This window comes from Epargyreus clarus, unplaced genomic scaffold (assembly GCF_041222505.1).
Source record: "Epargyreus clarus isolate Ecla_fem2 unplaced genomic scaffold, WU_Ecla_fem_2.2 ptg000021l, whole genome shotgun sequence".
Taxonomy (NCBI): domain Eukaryota; kingdom Metazoa; phylum Arthropoda; class Insecta; order Lepidoptera; family Hesperiidae; genus Epargyreus; species Epargyreus clarus.
This window is the reverse complement of record NW_027332228.1, coordinates 7550462-7565206: the sequence shown is the minus strand read 5'-3', so window position 1 is coordinate 7565206 and position 14745 is coordinate 7550462. Positions and strand designations below refer to the sequence as shown.

The 14745-nt window shown below is 34.9% G+C and overlaps 2 protein-coding genes across 2 annotated transcripts; one reads left to right on the top strand and one right to left on the bottom strand.

Annotated features, from left to right (window-relative positions):
* The first annotated feature begins 994 nt into the window (after positions 1 to 994).
* On the top strand, positions 995 to 6136 carry Dera (deoxyribose-phosphate aldolase). The gene is made up of 6 exons (XM_073084181.1): positions 995 to 1236; positions 1498 to 1691; positions 2148 to 2304; positions 3044 to 3273; positions 3846 to 3992; positions 4633 to 6136. Exons 1-6 carry the CDS (start codon positions 1218 to 1220, stop codon positions 4816 to 4818), a joined length of 933 nt encoding a protein of 310 aa, XP_072940282.1. The 5' UTR covers positions 995 to 1217; the 3' UTR covers positions 4819 to 6136.
* Positions 5637 to 13842, bottom strand: LOC140750565 (uncharacterized). The gene is made up of 5 exons (XM_073084180.1): positions 13649 to 13842; positions 7615 to 8526; positions 7451 to 7535; positions 7071 to 7230; positions 5637 to 6734 (listed from the first exon to the last, which is right to left on the bottom strand). Exons 1-5 carry the CDS (start codon positions 13682 to 13684, stop codon positions 6578 to 6580), a joined length of 1350 nt encoding a protein of 449 aa, XP_072940281.1. The 5' UTR covers positions 13685 to 13842; the 3' UTR covers positions 5637 to 6577.
* Positions 13843 to 14745: the final 903 nt, after the last annotated feature.

Here is a 14745-nt window from a genome sequence, read left to right as displayed (position 1 = left end):
AGCTCACAGAACACTCCAAAGTTATATGATCTAATATTAAAAGTGTATATAAAGTTATTAAATTAATTTACTCAGTAGGTACTGAGAGCATAGATTAGTATGACTGAGAAGAAATTTCTAATTAACCCCGAGGTTTTACTAAAATTTATGCCTTAACGAACAGTTGCATTTATCATAAGTTTTATTGTGTAATTCTTTGGCATATATGAGTGTCCTACAAAATAAGGTTATACAGGTTAGCTTCTAGATAAAGTTAACTTGATCAACAGAGTCAAAACCGGCCGCACCGAACGGAAGTTTAATTTGCGAAGGAATAAAAGTCAGTGGAAAAAGGTTCTTCTATTTGAATTTTCCCGCCCATCAATTGTGCCGCCTGGGAACACAAATTGATTGTCAAAGCGTAAGAGCTTACAGGAAATACATATTATAATATTACATATCATACGAAAAAGTTAATTTTTCCAGCTCCCATACCACCTGGGACGGACCATCCCCAGTGCCCCCAGTCCTCGCCTCTAATAAAGAAAAATAAATCCTAGCTTTACAAAAATCGATTGCTTGCCAATGGGCAAAAATACATTCACCTAAATATTAACGACACTAAGTGTCAACGTCAAATTGAGACAAATAGTGACGACAATGAAATAGGGATTATTCTTTCCGAAAAAGATTCATTCTTAAATCGATTTGAATCGAAGTGTGATAAATCGATTCTCAAACACATCGAAGCCCATAGAATCAATATTCGATCTTTAGCGAATCTTTAGCGATCTGGTAGCGAAAATAGCGAATAAAAGGTCATCACGAACAAACAAGCACTGAGATACTTATCCGACAGCAAAATTGCCTATATCATATTTGTTAATGTTCAATCAACTTAAAAAAGATCGACTTTAAATTTTCTAGGATGAAAGACGAAGTTATCTCCAGTCATCGATTTGGACCTCGATTCGTTGATTAATCGATTTCAGGTCGCCATTTCTACAATGAAAGAAAAACCTATACAAAAAAAATATATCAAACGCCTTTAACATCGATCACTTAAATTAATTTCCATAGTATTCATTGATAATTCTTATTAGTGATCGAAGATTGATAACCTTTAACCCAGTATCAAATGAGTGTAGTACTTATTGTGGTTGAATAAATTATATCTTCCTTATAAACAACATTTGAACTCAATTTGACCTGAGATTTCTAAAGTAGGAACCAAGAAAATGTGTCCAAAAACTTTAGGTAAGTACTCTAAGGTAACAATTATTCAGGTACTTGATATTTTAAATCACATACTTTATCTAGACAAGTCTGTGTTTGAAATAATAAAAGTGTACTTATAACGCAACACCCATACAGTACCTCTAATGTACACTACCTCTACTTTAACTATATTTTTACCCCTATATGACCCCTATAAACATTTTATTAAAAAGGTAGCGATATAAGTATATTAAGTAATGCTAAATTTAATCTTATCACATTATGTAAATTTCTATTCAGATGCTAGAATCTTGGATATTGTACACATCAACAAGAAGAGTATTGAAAATGAAGTCCAGAGTATTCTAGAAAAAAATGTTGTAAGCAGCAAAAGAAACTATGCAATGTGGTTGGTAAAAGCCATTTCTTTAATTGACCTCACCACATTATCAGGTGATGACACCCGGTCAAATGTACTACGACTTTGCATCAAGGTATGAAATATTAATTTTACTTTTGAACATTCTATTTGGCCAGTACAATATTCTTCTATAATTTCTGTAACAATCTGATTTATTGAAGTTCAGTATTTAAGTAGATCTTATATATAAAATTCTCGTGTCACAATGTTAGTTACCATACTCCTCCGTAACGGCTTTACCGATTTTCACCAAATTTTATATGCATATTCAATAGGTCTGAGAATTGGCTACTATCTATTTTTCATAACTCTTACTGATAAGTGTTGTTCACTCTTAACATTTTTTTATAACCCTTAACATATTTATATGGCAACACAACGTTTGCCGGGGCAGCTAGTAATTTTATAAAATAACCTTACTTTAAAAAATACACAATTTACAATGCAATACAGACAGAACTACCTTACCATTAACAACAAAATTATTTAATATATTTTATATCTTATGTCTATATTATATACTTCATAGGCAGCAAATCCTGTATCAGTGGAGATATTAAAAAAGTTAGACCTTGAAGGTAGAAAGATAACAACAGCTGCTGTATGTGTGTACCCTAATCGAGTGAAGGATGCATTTGACGCAATCAAGAAAATGGATCTCTTGAAAGAAATTCAGATTGCTTCAGGTAAGACATAGATATTTGATCAGTTAATGATACCTAAACATTGCTTAATCCAAACCAGGAGCTTTTATTATTTAGTCTTTGTAGTCTTCACATAAACAAAGATTTTGGAGGTGGTAGAATCCTTTGTGGTTCGACTCTGGCGACACCACCACTACACCTATTTCTACCTCATAACAGAAGTGTTAAACACTGCTGTGTTCTGGTTTGGTAAGTCTTCCAGCTTAGTTCTCAAGGAAAGCGGCACATCTGTGGTCGACCCCAGGTAAGAATATCTAATCCTATCTGGGTTTAATAACAGATGTCCATGGGCAGCAGTAGCCACTTAACATCAGGTGGACTGCATGCTCATCTGCCACTCCTATATTATAAAAAAAAAGAACAAAGCTGCACAACTGAGAGTAATTACATTCAGATATGTGAATATGATAACAGATCTTCCTGTAACAAAATACCTAAACATAGTTATTTGTGTGTTTCTAGTATTGCATAGAAGCTATTTGTGTGTGAATGCTAATTTTGAAGTTTTGTTACCTTATATTTTGTAGTATATACCTTTTATTAATTAATTTAAGGCTTCTTAACTGAGTAATTTGGTAAACTTTTGCTCATATATTTTTAAGTTGCATAATATTTGAATTAATTTATTTTTGAAGACAAATCTAACTACCGAATAGTCCTATCTAACTAATAATTAAGATCTGAAATTAACCATCATATAATAACTATTTTTAATTTACAGTGGCTACTGGTTTCCCAACGGGTCTGTATCCTCTAAACTCAAGATTGCAAGAAATAACCTTTGCTATTGCAAATGGGGCTACAGAGATAGACATTGTCTTAGATCGAAGCCTAGTACTCATGGGCAAGTGGAATGTACTTTATGAAGAAGTATGCAAAATGAAGGTACACTGTGGTTCGGCCCATATGAAGGTCATACTCGGTGTGGGTGAACTGGGATCCTATGAAAATGTAAGTTTAAATATATCCTTGTTTTTATCAGGCACAAACGTACAGCTGAATTAATGTAATGTCACATTTAAACAGACATTTAATATTAATTTATTATGCATTGAAGCTAGTACGACCAGTATGGTCCATCTGGGGTACCTCTTCTGTAGTTAATTCTTATGTGAAGTTACTTATTTTGTTTTGGGGTAAGGTGTGGATGCTGATTGACTTACAAATGAGGTGACAATCATGAATCATCGTGATCAGCTTCACATTCACAAGATTGGTTTTGTTTTTATTTAATATTTTTTCCATGTTGCTATCTTTTATATATAAAATTCTCGTGTCACAATGTTAGTTACCGTACTCCTCCGAACGGCTTTACCAATTTCCACCAAATTTTATATGCAAATTCAGTAGGTCTGCGAATCGGCTACTATCTATTTTTCATACCCCTAAGCGATAAGGGTTGTTCACCCTTAACATTTTTTTTATTTGGTAACAATGTTTTCCGGGTCAGCTAGTTTCTTATAAATGTTATGTCATGTTAAAACTTGTTAATAATAATATGAATAAACATTTCTTCATTTTAGGTTTACAAAGCGTCAATAGTTTCGATGATGGCGGGTGCAGATTTCATCAAGACATCTACAGGCAAAGAAACAGTCAATGCAACACTACCTATCGGCTTAGTAATGTGTCGAGCTATACGCCATTACTATGAAATGACTGGTGTTAAGGTTAATATTTACATTTTGGACATAATATTATATTAAACCTACAACATTATATAAGTATAACTTGATTTGCTAAAATTTTGTTAAACACATTTGCCACGATTAGTGATCGTAATGAAACAAACTCTAATTAAACATAATTTAGTTACTTTACAATCAATATATATTTTATTTGGTAGAATCCTTCTTGGTTCAACTCCAAAGTGACCACGGCACCTTATTCTGCCTGTTCAGCTGTTAAAAGTCTGGTTTAAAGGGTGTAGTAAGTTACTTCGTCCTTGCCTTCCAACTTAGTCCTCAGTAATAGGAACGTATGTGTGATTGACCACAGGGTGCCATGGACACATGAATACACAAATACCTAGACCCAGTACAGATATCTAAATTCCATCATTCATATACCTGTCTGGCCGGGGATTGAACCCGGAACCCTTTGCGCGTCAGACCGGTATGGTGACTGCTCCGCCACGCGGGTTGTTTTATCACTTATAGTCCGCGTAAATCTGCTAGTCCGCTCTGAACATAGAAATGAATCGCGTCGCGATAGAAAATTGTATGACTACACCTGCTCGGAGCAACTTCAGAGCGGACTAGCAGTTTGGCGATAACTATACCAAGCTCATTTTAGTTTTTTTTTTATCAGATTGGACTTAAGCCAGCTGGAGGCATTAAAACGGCGAAAGACGCTGTGAACTGGCTAGTGTTGGTGCACAGCGAGCTAGGTCCTGAGTGGTTGACGCCACAGCTGTTCCGCATCGGAGCTTCGACCCTCTTAGATGACATTGGAAAAACTTTGAAAGAAAATACCAATGATATGGATGAAGAATAATATAGTGTTATTATTCTTTGTATAATGTTGCATTTATTGTATTTTCGCATAAAACGTAATTAATATAAGGCCACATAGTACAAGTTCTCTTACAATTTTTGAGCTGTACATTTTTCTACACTTATATTTTACTATTTTATAATGCATTACTTAATTAATATAATAAGTGTTATTCTTAATGCAGAAACTATTGTTATACTGTATATAGTTGTCTTCAATGTTTTTTTTTATTATTTAATTAATAGCCTAGCTATGTCATGTAAATAGAAATATTACCAAACCTCTGATACCAAACAGGGTAAAACATAATGTAGAGACTATTATTCTTGAAAAGTTTGAATAATGTTTTCATAATGTTGCATTTATTGTGATGTATTTTTGTATAGACATAATTAATATAAGGCCAAATAGTACAAGTTATCTTATAATGTTGAAGCTCGAATTTTATATTCTCAATACTTACCTATCTCTTACTATTTTATAAGGCATTAATTGATCAATATGTGCGTTATTATTAATACATAAATTGTTATTATACAGTTATGTATATTTTTTAATCAATTAAATAATAGAATAGCTATATAATATAAATAGAAATGTTACCTATTTGTGTTCTTATTACTATTAGGTAAATGTGGTGCCATACGAGTAAGCTTAGTTTTTGTTTTGAGAGAATATACAAATATTGCACAATATATTTTTTATCACATGTTTATATGTATGTTGTTATAAATATTAACACGCTTTTTGTATGAGACGTAAATGTTTTATATTTTTAATATGTATGCAAATATATTAACTATCTAAATAAAACAGTGTTTTATTATTTGTATTAATAGTGGTTTTATTTAAATATACATTAACAATCTTAACATAATTTAAAACAGCTATAAAAATAGGAAATCCTACGATATTATATTAGACATCATAACGATATCTTAACCAAAAACTAAAGTTTGTAGATTTTAGAAGACTAACCTTCATAAAGGGAGAGGTAATCGAAAAGATCTAGAAGTCTTTTTTTCAGTTATTATTAGAAATCTTGTAATTTAGAAAGCTGTGAGAGTTGCAGACGTAGATATAGTTTTATAAATAATATTTTATACTTATCTAAAACTTGATTGCAAATATACAACTTACGTTAAATAACGCATAATTGTTGAAAATAATTATGGCAATACTTTTTACTCGAGCGAAAATATTTTTCATATCGATGCTTACAATAGATATTTACAAGTTATCTTACACTAAAGGATTACCATTATGACCGCGTTCCACTTAATTTACTGTTAAGACTCCGAATTTCAAAGGACTTTCCCATGAACTATGAAATGGACATTATCCAGAAATGCAGTTACACTTTTAGGGGAGGCGGTCGCGTGTTATACGGTGGAGTGAATAGGATTACTCCAATTTTTAGGAATACAAAAAGAAATAGAATATAATTATCTATTTCTGTACAAGAGAGCGTTATCTCTTCGTGCTACAGACGGATAGATTGCGAAGGCTAGTAATAGGGTCTCGTTAATATCCTTTGAGTTCGGAAGTCTCATTATTTATTAGGGTTAAGAGATATTTTGGCGTCATTTAGATTTGTGTACAACTTCAGGAACATCATGTAATTACTAAGTACTTATAGTAAGTGCTGGCTGGTAGTTGTAATATGTTTGATTTTTGCCGAACAACATAGATTCAACACATTTAAGCGGGGCGGTCACTCAGTTCCAATTGTATTCATGTCCGTTCATTCTATATACAATCATTCACTCTCCGTAGGCGCCTCTGCTCGGAAGCCGTGTTCAGGATCTGCATCATAGTTCACCACACGGATTTTTCCGTTTTTGTCCATATACCCATAGTGGCCTTTCACACGCCCCTCGTTGTCTCTCTCCTCATATCGGAATTGACGGTTTTTCCTGAAATATTTTTATTTATGTGTTATTTAATTGCCATTGTTTATCTATCCAGTGCTTAGGCTACTTATGTCATAAGTTATTAAAACTAGCCCAGTCCCTACAAATCAGAATAAGATAAAAAGTTGGAATATACTTAATTTGATTTCTCCTAGGCGAAACTTAAGTAAGCCTAAATTATAAGGAAGATTATATAAGTAAGAGAAATTAATGATGATATTTTAAGGTACCTTATAGGTGACCAAAACATATAATTTCACTATTATAATAATTATATCAAGCTTTTATCTGCGTTTTGGAACACGCTTTATCCGACACCTAGCATAACTATATTCTTACCCTTTTCCGGTATCAAATCCGAACTGATAACTGTGTGGTCCTTTCATGCCGTGCATGCGGAATTCAGTCCTCTCTCCGTCAGCCGGTGGTTTGTGACTCTCGGCTTGGTGTGAAGGAGCTGGCTGTGGCGCTTGCCTTAGAGGCGCGGCATACAAATTTCCTGGACAAAACAAAGTCAGTTAAAGCGGGTAAAATTACCTATGATACAACTGTTAAAACGACAAAGTGTCTTTGCCTGCCCGACATCTTGCGTAACATGGATTACATTACTGTTTCTTATTTTATAACATAAAAAGTGTTATAACCATTATGGTCGTAAAGAAACACATAATAGGTACTTTATCTTAAAAAGTTATTCTTATTTAGATTAGCAAACATACGTAATGGTACTCTGTAATTAGACGCTGAAGTCTCTTGCTCCGGCGGTTGTTCGTCCTCGGGTTCCTTTATCTCTGGTTCTTCATCCTGTAATGAAAATTTAAAAGCTATTAGTAAAAACGAGTCTTTTCTGCTTAAGATTCTCATTATTTAGCGAATTCATTACCGTGATCGTTTCAGGTTCTCCCTTTAATTTGCGTTTCTTTTGTGCTTCTTCGTATTGATAAATTTTCTTCTCGTCAGATGGTGTTTTATATTGAGTCTCGATATTTTTATTTGGTTTAAACTGTTTCAGTGGTTTTGCTTTAGGAATTTCCACGTACGACTCGTCTGGGAATTGTGTTAAAGGAATCGGCACAGGTTTGAATCCTGCATATTTTTTTGGAAACAATTTTGTTGGATTCTTATATTTTCTTGAGTTGAATGGAATCTGCCCTAAAGGTTTTGTCCTTATATTATCAGGAACGGATATTATAGGCCCGTTCCAAACTGATACAGGAAAGCCTGCAGCTTGGAGAGGTGATCTCTGATTTCCAAATGGGAAGTTTATAGCTTCTTCAGGCATAATAGCCACATAATCATTTGGAGCATCTTCTAAAGGTGGTTGAAGAGATCTAGACGGAACAGGTATAACCTTTTTATCTAAAACTTTGCCAGTCCTAAATGTGCCAAATATGGGTTCCGACTGATTAGCTACCCTGAAAATTGGAATAACATCAGATTCTCTCGGAGGTAGTAGTCCTCTGGATAGTGGAGAAGCAGCTGGTACAATCGGATACCAATCTGATTGCTCTCCTGACTCTGTTGGCCTGTAATAATTTGCTTGCTTATCTTCAGATGGAGGTAGCAAGTAAGTCGCGGGTGTCGCAATATCCGCAATTTCGTCTGATATAACTTCTGCAGGCCTATAAGGATTCGGTGGAACGAGATAGCTATCTACTTGGTCCTCATCTGATTCATAATAAATCGGTTCTTGAGGAGATTCTTCTTCGGTACCATTTTTTGTTTCAGTTCTATTTTCATCAGTTTTATCTACTGGCACCTTTATTGCTGTTGTAGAAATGATCAAAGCTGCGACCTGTAATCATGCAATTGGGTACTGGTCAATATAAAACTTAATTGCATCAAAAGCAATCAAGCAGTCGATGCAGTCGTGTCGTTTATTACAGAACACAAAAAACAACCACGAATTCTATCGGTCTATAACCTCGCAAGCGAACAAAAAAGCACCCAAAAGTGCGCTCAATTTTTCTATTACATCAAGTCACGTAATCTTCTATCAAAGAAAGTGTGTCAGTATCTGAAAAAGTGATCTTAATATTCAATGAATAAGACACAAATATTTGTTTGTATATATAGGTATATAGTCATTGTTGTATACAGGTAGGTAATATCGGATATGGGAGTGTATAGGACATCATTTTTATGTAAATATATAATTAATGTATCATGTATCATTGTATTACAGATTTTATCCACAGGAATGACAGATTCCTGTATACGTATACACTAGATACGTTAAACCTCTATTAAGTCACTTTGGGTTTCATATAAGTACCTACCTATGTATCTACAAACATACTGTGTAACCATGCCCTTCAACCATCACATAATTTAACTTTAACCTCCTGAGTTCCAGAGAAACTTTTTTGCGAGATTTTGATTGAAACTTTTATAGTGCATTTCTTTAGTAAGGCTTAGCATCGAAAAAATAATTAAAAAATATTTTTCCGGAAAATCAAATATATTTTTTCATTTATTCAAGTTCGAGATAGGTCTTATTTACCTACGATGTAAATAAAAATAATTCTTACATTTATTTAGGTGTTCTAGTTATTTAGGCACCGACCTTAATCGATTTAATTAATAACGCCTAATAATTAATAATTAATAAAATAGTACCTAAAACGCTTTCATATTAAGAATCCTCATGTTAGTTTGTCATAGATGTCTTAAAGAAGGATATGTACAAAAAAAAACATACCCACAAGAAAATCTATTTTATTTATCATTTGAATGTCTGTCTATTCGCGAATTGTATCCGGAAACCCTTCCGTGTCATCGGTATTATGACCACTGTGCCATGCGGATCGCCGTTCTGTGGTTGTTAAGCGATGCCGACCCATTATTCACTTTCTAGGGCTGTCCTAGAAAGCCGTGGCTTTCAATGGCGATCGCAAATGATACCTCTGTACCAACTCTACGGCTCTATTGCAAGATATCAATATCGACTATTCATTACCTACTTCGGTTTTTAGTGAAATTGCATTTTAGTGTTACGCAGACCGCATTCATCCTATCTTAATAAGTAGTTGGTGTAAGATACCAATGATCCATCAGGTCGGTATGAAGCAATTGAACATAATATTTATACCTTTGCTGAACGCGAAATAAGTAATGATCATACCTAACATTTTATCATTAGATTAGGTCCTACCTGCTGTGTCCCTGTAGTTCCGGGGCTAGAATAGGGCTACGGTATCCCCTGCCTGTCGTAAGAGGCGACTAAAAGGGGGCTTCCGGGGTTGCCGGCGGCAAGAGTGGGAGCTCGAACCGTCCGGAGAGCAACCCCGGGAAGAACGGCGGCATGTGTCGTAAACACCAGATGTGCGGGAGGAGCGTTAAGTGCTCCCCCCAGGGCAGAGCCCGACCGGGGCATCGCGCTCGGAGGACTCAGGTTGTGTTCCATTGGAGATCCCGGAGTTCTCCACCAAGCGCTGAGGACGGCCACCGGGGGGGTTTTAGTGCGGTAAAAATCCCACATAACCCGGCGTCGCTCCCACGTCGTCGGGTACCTTTTGAAGGTTTCCCCCTCGAAAACAAAAAAAAAAGGTCCTACCTGCTGATAGTAATTTGATGTCGGCCCTAAGACAATGGGTACCACACCGGACTGTTGAACCTACCATGCACATAGTTTTAAATTACCGGCCGTTCAAAATGTATAATACTGATGTATGTAGAAGCGTAAGCGTAGAGCGTTGTAGAAGATGAAAATGAATAGACTAGATGCAGAAAGAAAAAGGACTTTAAGAGAGAAAAACTATATAACCACTATATTACAAAGTGTATTATTATATGTCTATAATTAGATATCTACGAGTATCATAGCGGAAAAAAGACATACGCTTTATTGAATGATCCTTCTTCTTGCAAATAATTGAAGAACCTTCTTCTTGCAAACATCATAAAATATTGATACTGGTAGGTAAATCAAACATTTTTGCCATACATTTGCTAATTTTAATGCATAGCTCAATACACCTTTGTGAACTTAGTTTCAAAACGTTAGTTGCATAAATCCTAATTAAATGCCTCAATGTTCATAACTATTTCAAAGTCACGGTTTGGTAAGTTTTTTATTTTAATAAAAAATTGGTCTCAAATATTTGGATTTATAATCTTCATTTTCTTAGTAGATTAAGATCAAGGTAAAGATCAACGTCTACGTCTGTCGATATTATTATTAACAACAAGGAAAATAACGAAGATCACTTTTTTGGTGTCGAGGAGGTTACCTTCAAAAGGTACCCGGTGCATTGAAAGCGACAACGGATCGACATGATCTCCAAAGAAATGCGACCGGAATGCTCTGAGCGCGGTTGCCTGGTCGGGCTCTACCCTGGTAAGTATTTACGCTCACCCACCATACCTTCGGGCGTTTACGACGTCAACCACACATGGTACACATGATAAAAAAAATTTAAGAGGACGAATTGTTTCTCAGTAGGGAATTCTAATCACATTTGCGTTAATGCGTTCACATAATTATGTGTGTAATTTGGTTTCACATGGATCAACCGGAAGCAATATAGGCCCGCGATTGGATAGGGATAGGTCACAGATATTCCCCCATTGTACCTGATTACGGAGAACCTTAATATTTACATTGTTACAATTCAGTCCCATAATGTGCGGCAGATAAATGCAACTTGCAATAAAGTAACTATTATAGTTATGTAATAGACTATATCTGATGGACATTATGTAAGAGTGCATATTGCAAAAAACACCTGCACTTAAGTTTATATAACGATAGATAAATCTATATAATATTTTTCTACATTGAGAAAATAAATGAAGATATCGTAAATCATAATACGGTATACGTAGGTATAGCTGTCAATAAGAAGAAGGTGAAGCTAAAAAAATGGTGCTATGCGACATTGTGAAGCCAAGCTTAATATGTCACTTAAAGGCACTACACAAATTGATTTGATTGCAATCACGATTCAATTCTTCCTTTTAAAAATCAACATGCCTAATTATTTTTCAGGCATTTCCTAGTTATTGACTTCAAAACACATCAATCACATTTCGTTTTTATGGCAATATTTGTTTGATTAATTAATTAATTTTGATAAATATCCAATTTAAACTCTATAATTAATCTGTGAAATTATTGCTGATCATTCAAATATTTACCGTCAAATTGCTCTACAAAGCAATATTTTCAAAATTAGGATCAGTGGCCCGACCATTTAGCTTAACGCCACTTACAATACCAATAGTTGTGTTTACAAAACAACCAATAAAATTAATGTTACCTATCAAACAAGTGTTGTAAATTCATTACAGCTCTACGGGAACTTTTAATGGACCATTATGTTATAATGAAGTTATCTGTTGAAAGAGATATTGAAATGAAAGTGCGACCAATGAGCTATGGTAATAGTTGAACAAATCGTAAACAAATTTACTAGCTTGTAATAATTTTATCTTGCTTTCTTTTTAAAATAACCGTAGGTAGATTAAGTTCCTATTGCACTACACGTCGGCTTTAAATGGCGTTATACTATTTAGGTAAGTTACTTTACCTTCACTAGTTAACAAACTCTTTAAATTGTATACCTAATGCATAAAATAAAAACTAATTTATTTTGTGTTTTTTTCTTTTGTTGACGAGGGGGAAACCTTCAAAAGGTACCCTATGCCGTGGGAGCGGCACGGGGTTATGTGGGATTCTTACCGCACTAAAACCCCCCCGGTGGCCGTCCTCGGCGCTGCGTAGAGGACTCCGGGATCTCCAACGGAACGCAACCGGAGTCCACTTGGCGCGTTGCCCCGTCGGGCTCCGCCCAGGTGAGCTTGAAACTCACCACACCATCTGGTGTTCACGACGGTATGCGACCACACATACCGCCGTCCATCCCGGGGTTGCTGGCCGGGCGGTTCGAGCTCCCACTCTTGCCGTCCGCAACCCCGGAAGCCCCTTTTAGTCGCCTCTTACGACAGGCAGGGGATACCGTAGCCCTATTCTGGTCCCGGAACTACAGGGACAATTTATTTTGTGCCTAATGCGACGCTTACTGCACGTTGATTGTTGCGCCATTTAAAAATTAGTTTAGGATAATCAGACTAAGCAAAATTGCTACTTAAAAAGCGGTGATAGCCTAATGGTTTAGAGACTCGGCCTCTCGAACGAGGAGTCCGAGGTTCAAATCCTAGGCACGTATTAGAAATTAATTATCACTTGCTTAAAACAGTGAACGAAAACATCGTGAGGAAACTTGCATACCTGAGAGATATATAAAAAAAATCTCAAAGGTATGTGAAGTCTACCAATACGCACTTGACCAGCGTTCTCATTCTGAGAGGAGACCCGTACCCAGCAGTGGGACAATAATGGATTGATAACGAGACTTAGCAAATACAAATTAAATTATTCGTGAAAAATAAATAATATACCTAAATAAGGATTAACTTATTAATGAAATACATTTTAAACATGCAATGTAATGCCAATTTACTAAAGGGTTAGTGAAATGCGTCATAATAGTTTTTTTAAACTAAATCTATGTTCACACTTACAGATTACTACGAAACTTGAATCGTAACGATCTTATGCTTAATAATTTAGTCATGCCTTTATGTAATACATATACATACTTAAGTTCTATTTGATTAAAGTGTTAACATACGTGTTCTTAGTTATGTTAACATTAGGTCTCTTATCAGTTATGGCCCTAGTCAACATCAACATTCCTTGTTTGGCGGTACCTGTTAAATAGGTCTTTTAAATGTTAATATTAAAAAAGTACCTAAGTACATAAAGTAATTATACATAAGGATAATTAAAAGTTAGTAACTATGTGAAAAACACAGGTATTTACTAAAAATATATCGTCGAACTTATCAGGATATCTATCATTTACCTACAATGTATTGTTTTTACAAAAAATTATAAAAAGCTAGGTACTCACAAGGATTAGTCGCATCCCCATCATATTGAACGACATAATTAAACTGCAGTTAAAACGTCACTTTATTTGTTATACTCATTCAAATTAACTAATAGAATCACAATCTGTTATTTAGTTTGCGGTATTTTGTGCACTGATTTGCGCCCGCACAGACTATCTACCGGTCTTTCTATCATAATAATGGAGGCGAACTCCGGTCACGCTCGCTTTTTATAGATCCTATTTACCACTCAACTGTCTATAGGAAATACAAGTACGAAGTTTTATTTTGTTTTACACGAGTTAGATAAGTGTCGAGGTGCCTTCTGTGGGTACGTAACTTGAGAACAAGTCATGCATTAAATTGTCAGAGGTACTCCGATTTTTACAGTAATTACCTAATTATTATTTTGACAGTAGGCCGTCTGTTTGTTTTGATTTTATTCGAATTGACCTAATTATAAACATAATTTATAGAGTTAGAATATTAAATGAGCTTTGTTGAATATTAAAGGAATTCAAAGCTCGATCAAAATAAAAAGCACAGTTACTTACAAAAATGTTCAAGGTGGTAGAACTATTTGTGGTTAACTCCAATGACTCAACTGTCAGACCTAATATTTCTTCCTTATAACAATATAGTGTTTTGTGCTGCTGTGTTTTTGTTTGGATGATGAGATTAAATAAAAACACTAAGGTTGTTAGTCCTCAGGGTAACAGTAGGATCCCATCACATAGATTACCATCACATCACACCTACCTACTTAACAGGTGGATTTCACTTCCTTCGCTCAACATTATAAACAAACGAAATCAATGCTTAATTATTGTAACATATAGGTACCTACCTACTTTTAATTGTCTATTGACGGCTGTTTTAACTTTTGTAGTAGATAAGTAGATGGGATTTAAACAGTAGTAATTATAAAGATATATTCGCAGAACATGTCTCTACATCCTAAATTTGTCAGTTTTTGTAAATGTCGAAGGCAATAATTGTCGAATTTCGATCTTAGATAGGCAAAACGATGATAGATTGGTTATTTATACCGGACATAAGAGATGAGCGTTAGAAAATTGTCAGTGCGATAATTAGATAACACTGTAATATAGAAAGT

What these genes read in the sequence shown, in the direction of transcription:
- Dera (XM_073084181.1), top strand. An exon ending in AACTGGGATCCTATGAAAAT is followed by an intron (nt 3,274 to 3,845) that starts GTAAGTTTAAAT and finishes TCTTCATTTTAG; the next exon opens with GTTTACAAAGCGTCAATAGT. An exon ending in ATGAAATGACTGGTGTTAAG is followed by an intron (nt 3,993 to 4,632) that starts GTTAATATTTAC and finishes TTTTTTTATCAG; the next exon opens with ATTGGACTTAAGCCAGCTGG.
- LOC140750565 (XM_073084180.1), bottom strand. Translation starts at nt 13,684, where the DNA reads ATGTCGTTCAATATGATGGGGATGCGACTAATCCTT. An exon ending in TGGGGATGCGACTAATCCTT is followed by an intron (nt 8,527 to 13,648) that starts GTGAGTACCTAG and finishes GCATGATTACAG; the next exon opens with GTCGCAGCTTTGATCATTTC. An exon ending in GAGAACCTGAAACGATCACG is followed by an intron (nt 7,536 to 7,614) that starts GTAATGAATTCG and finishes TTTTCATTACAG; the next exon opens with GATGAAGAACCAGAGATAAA.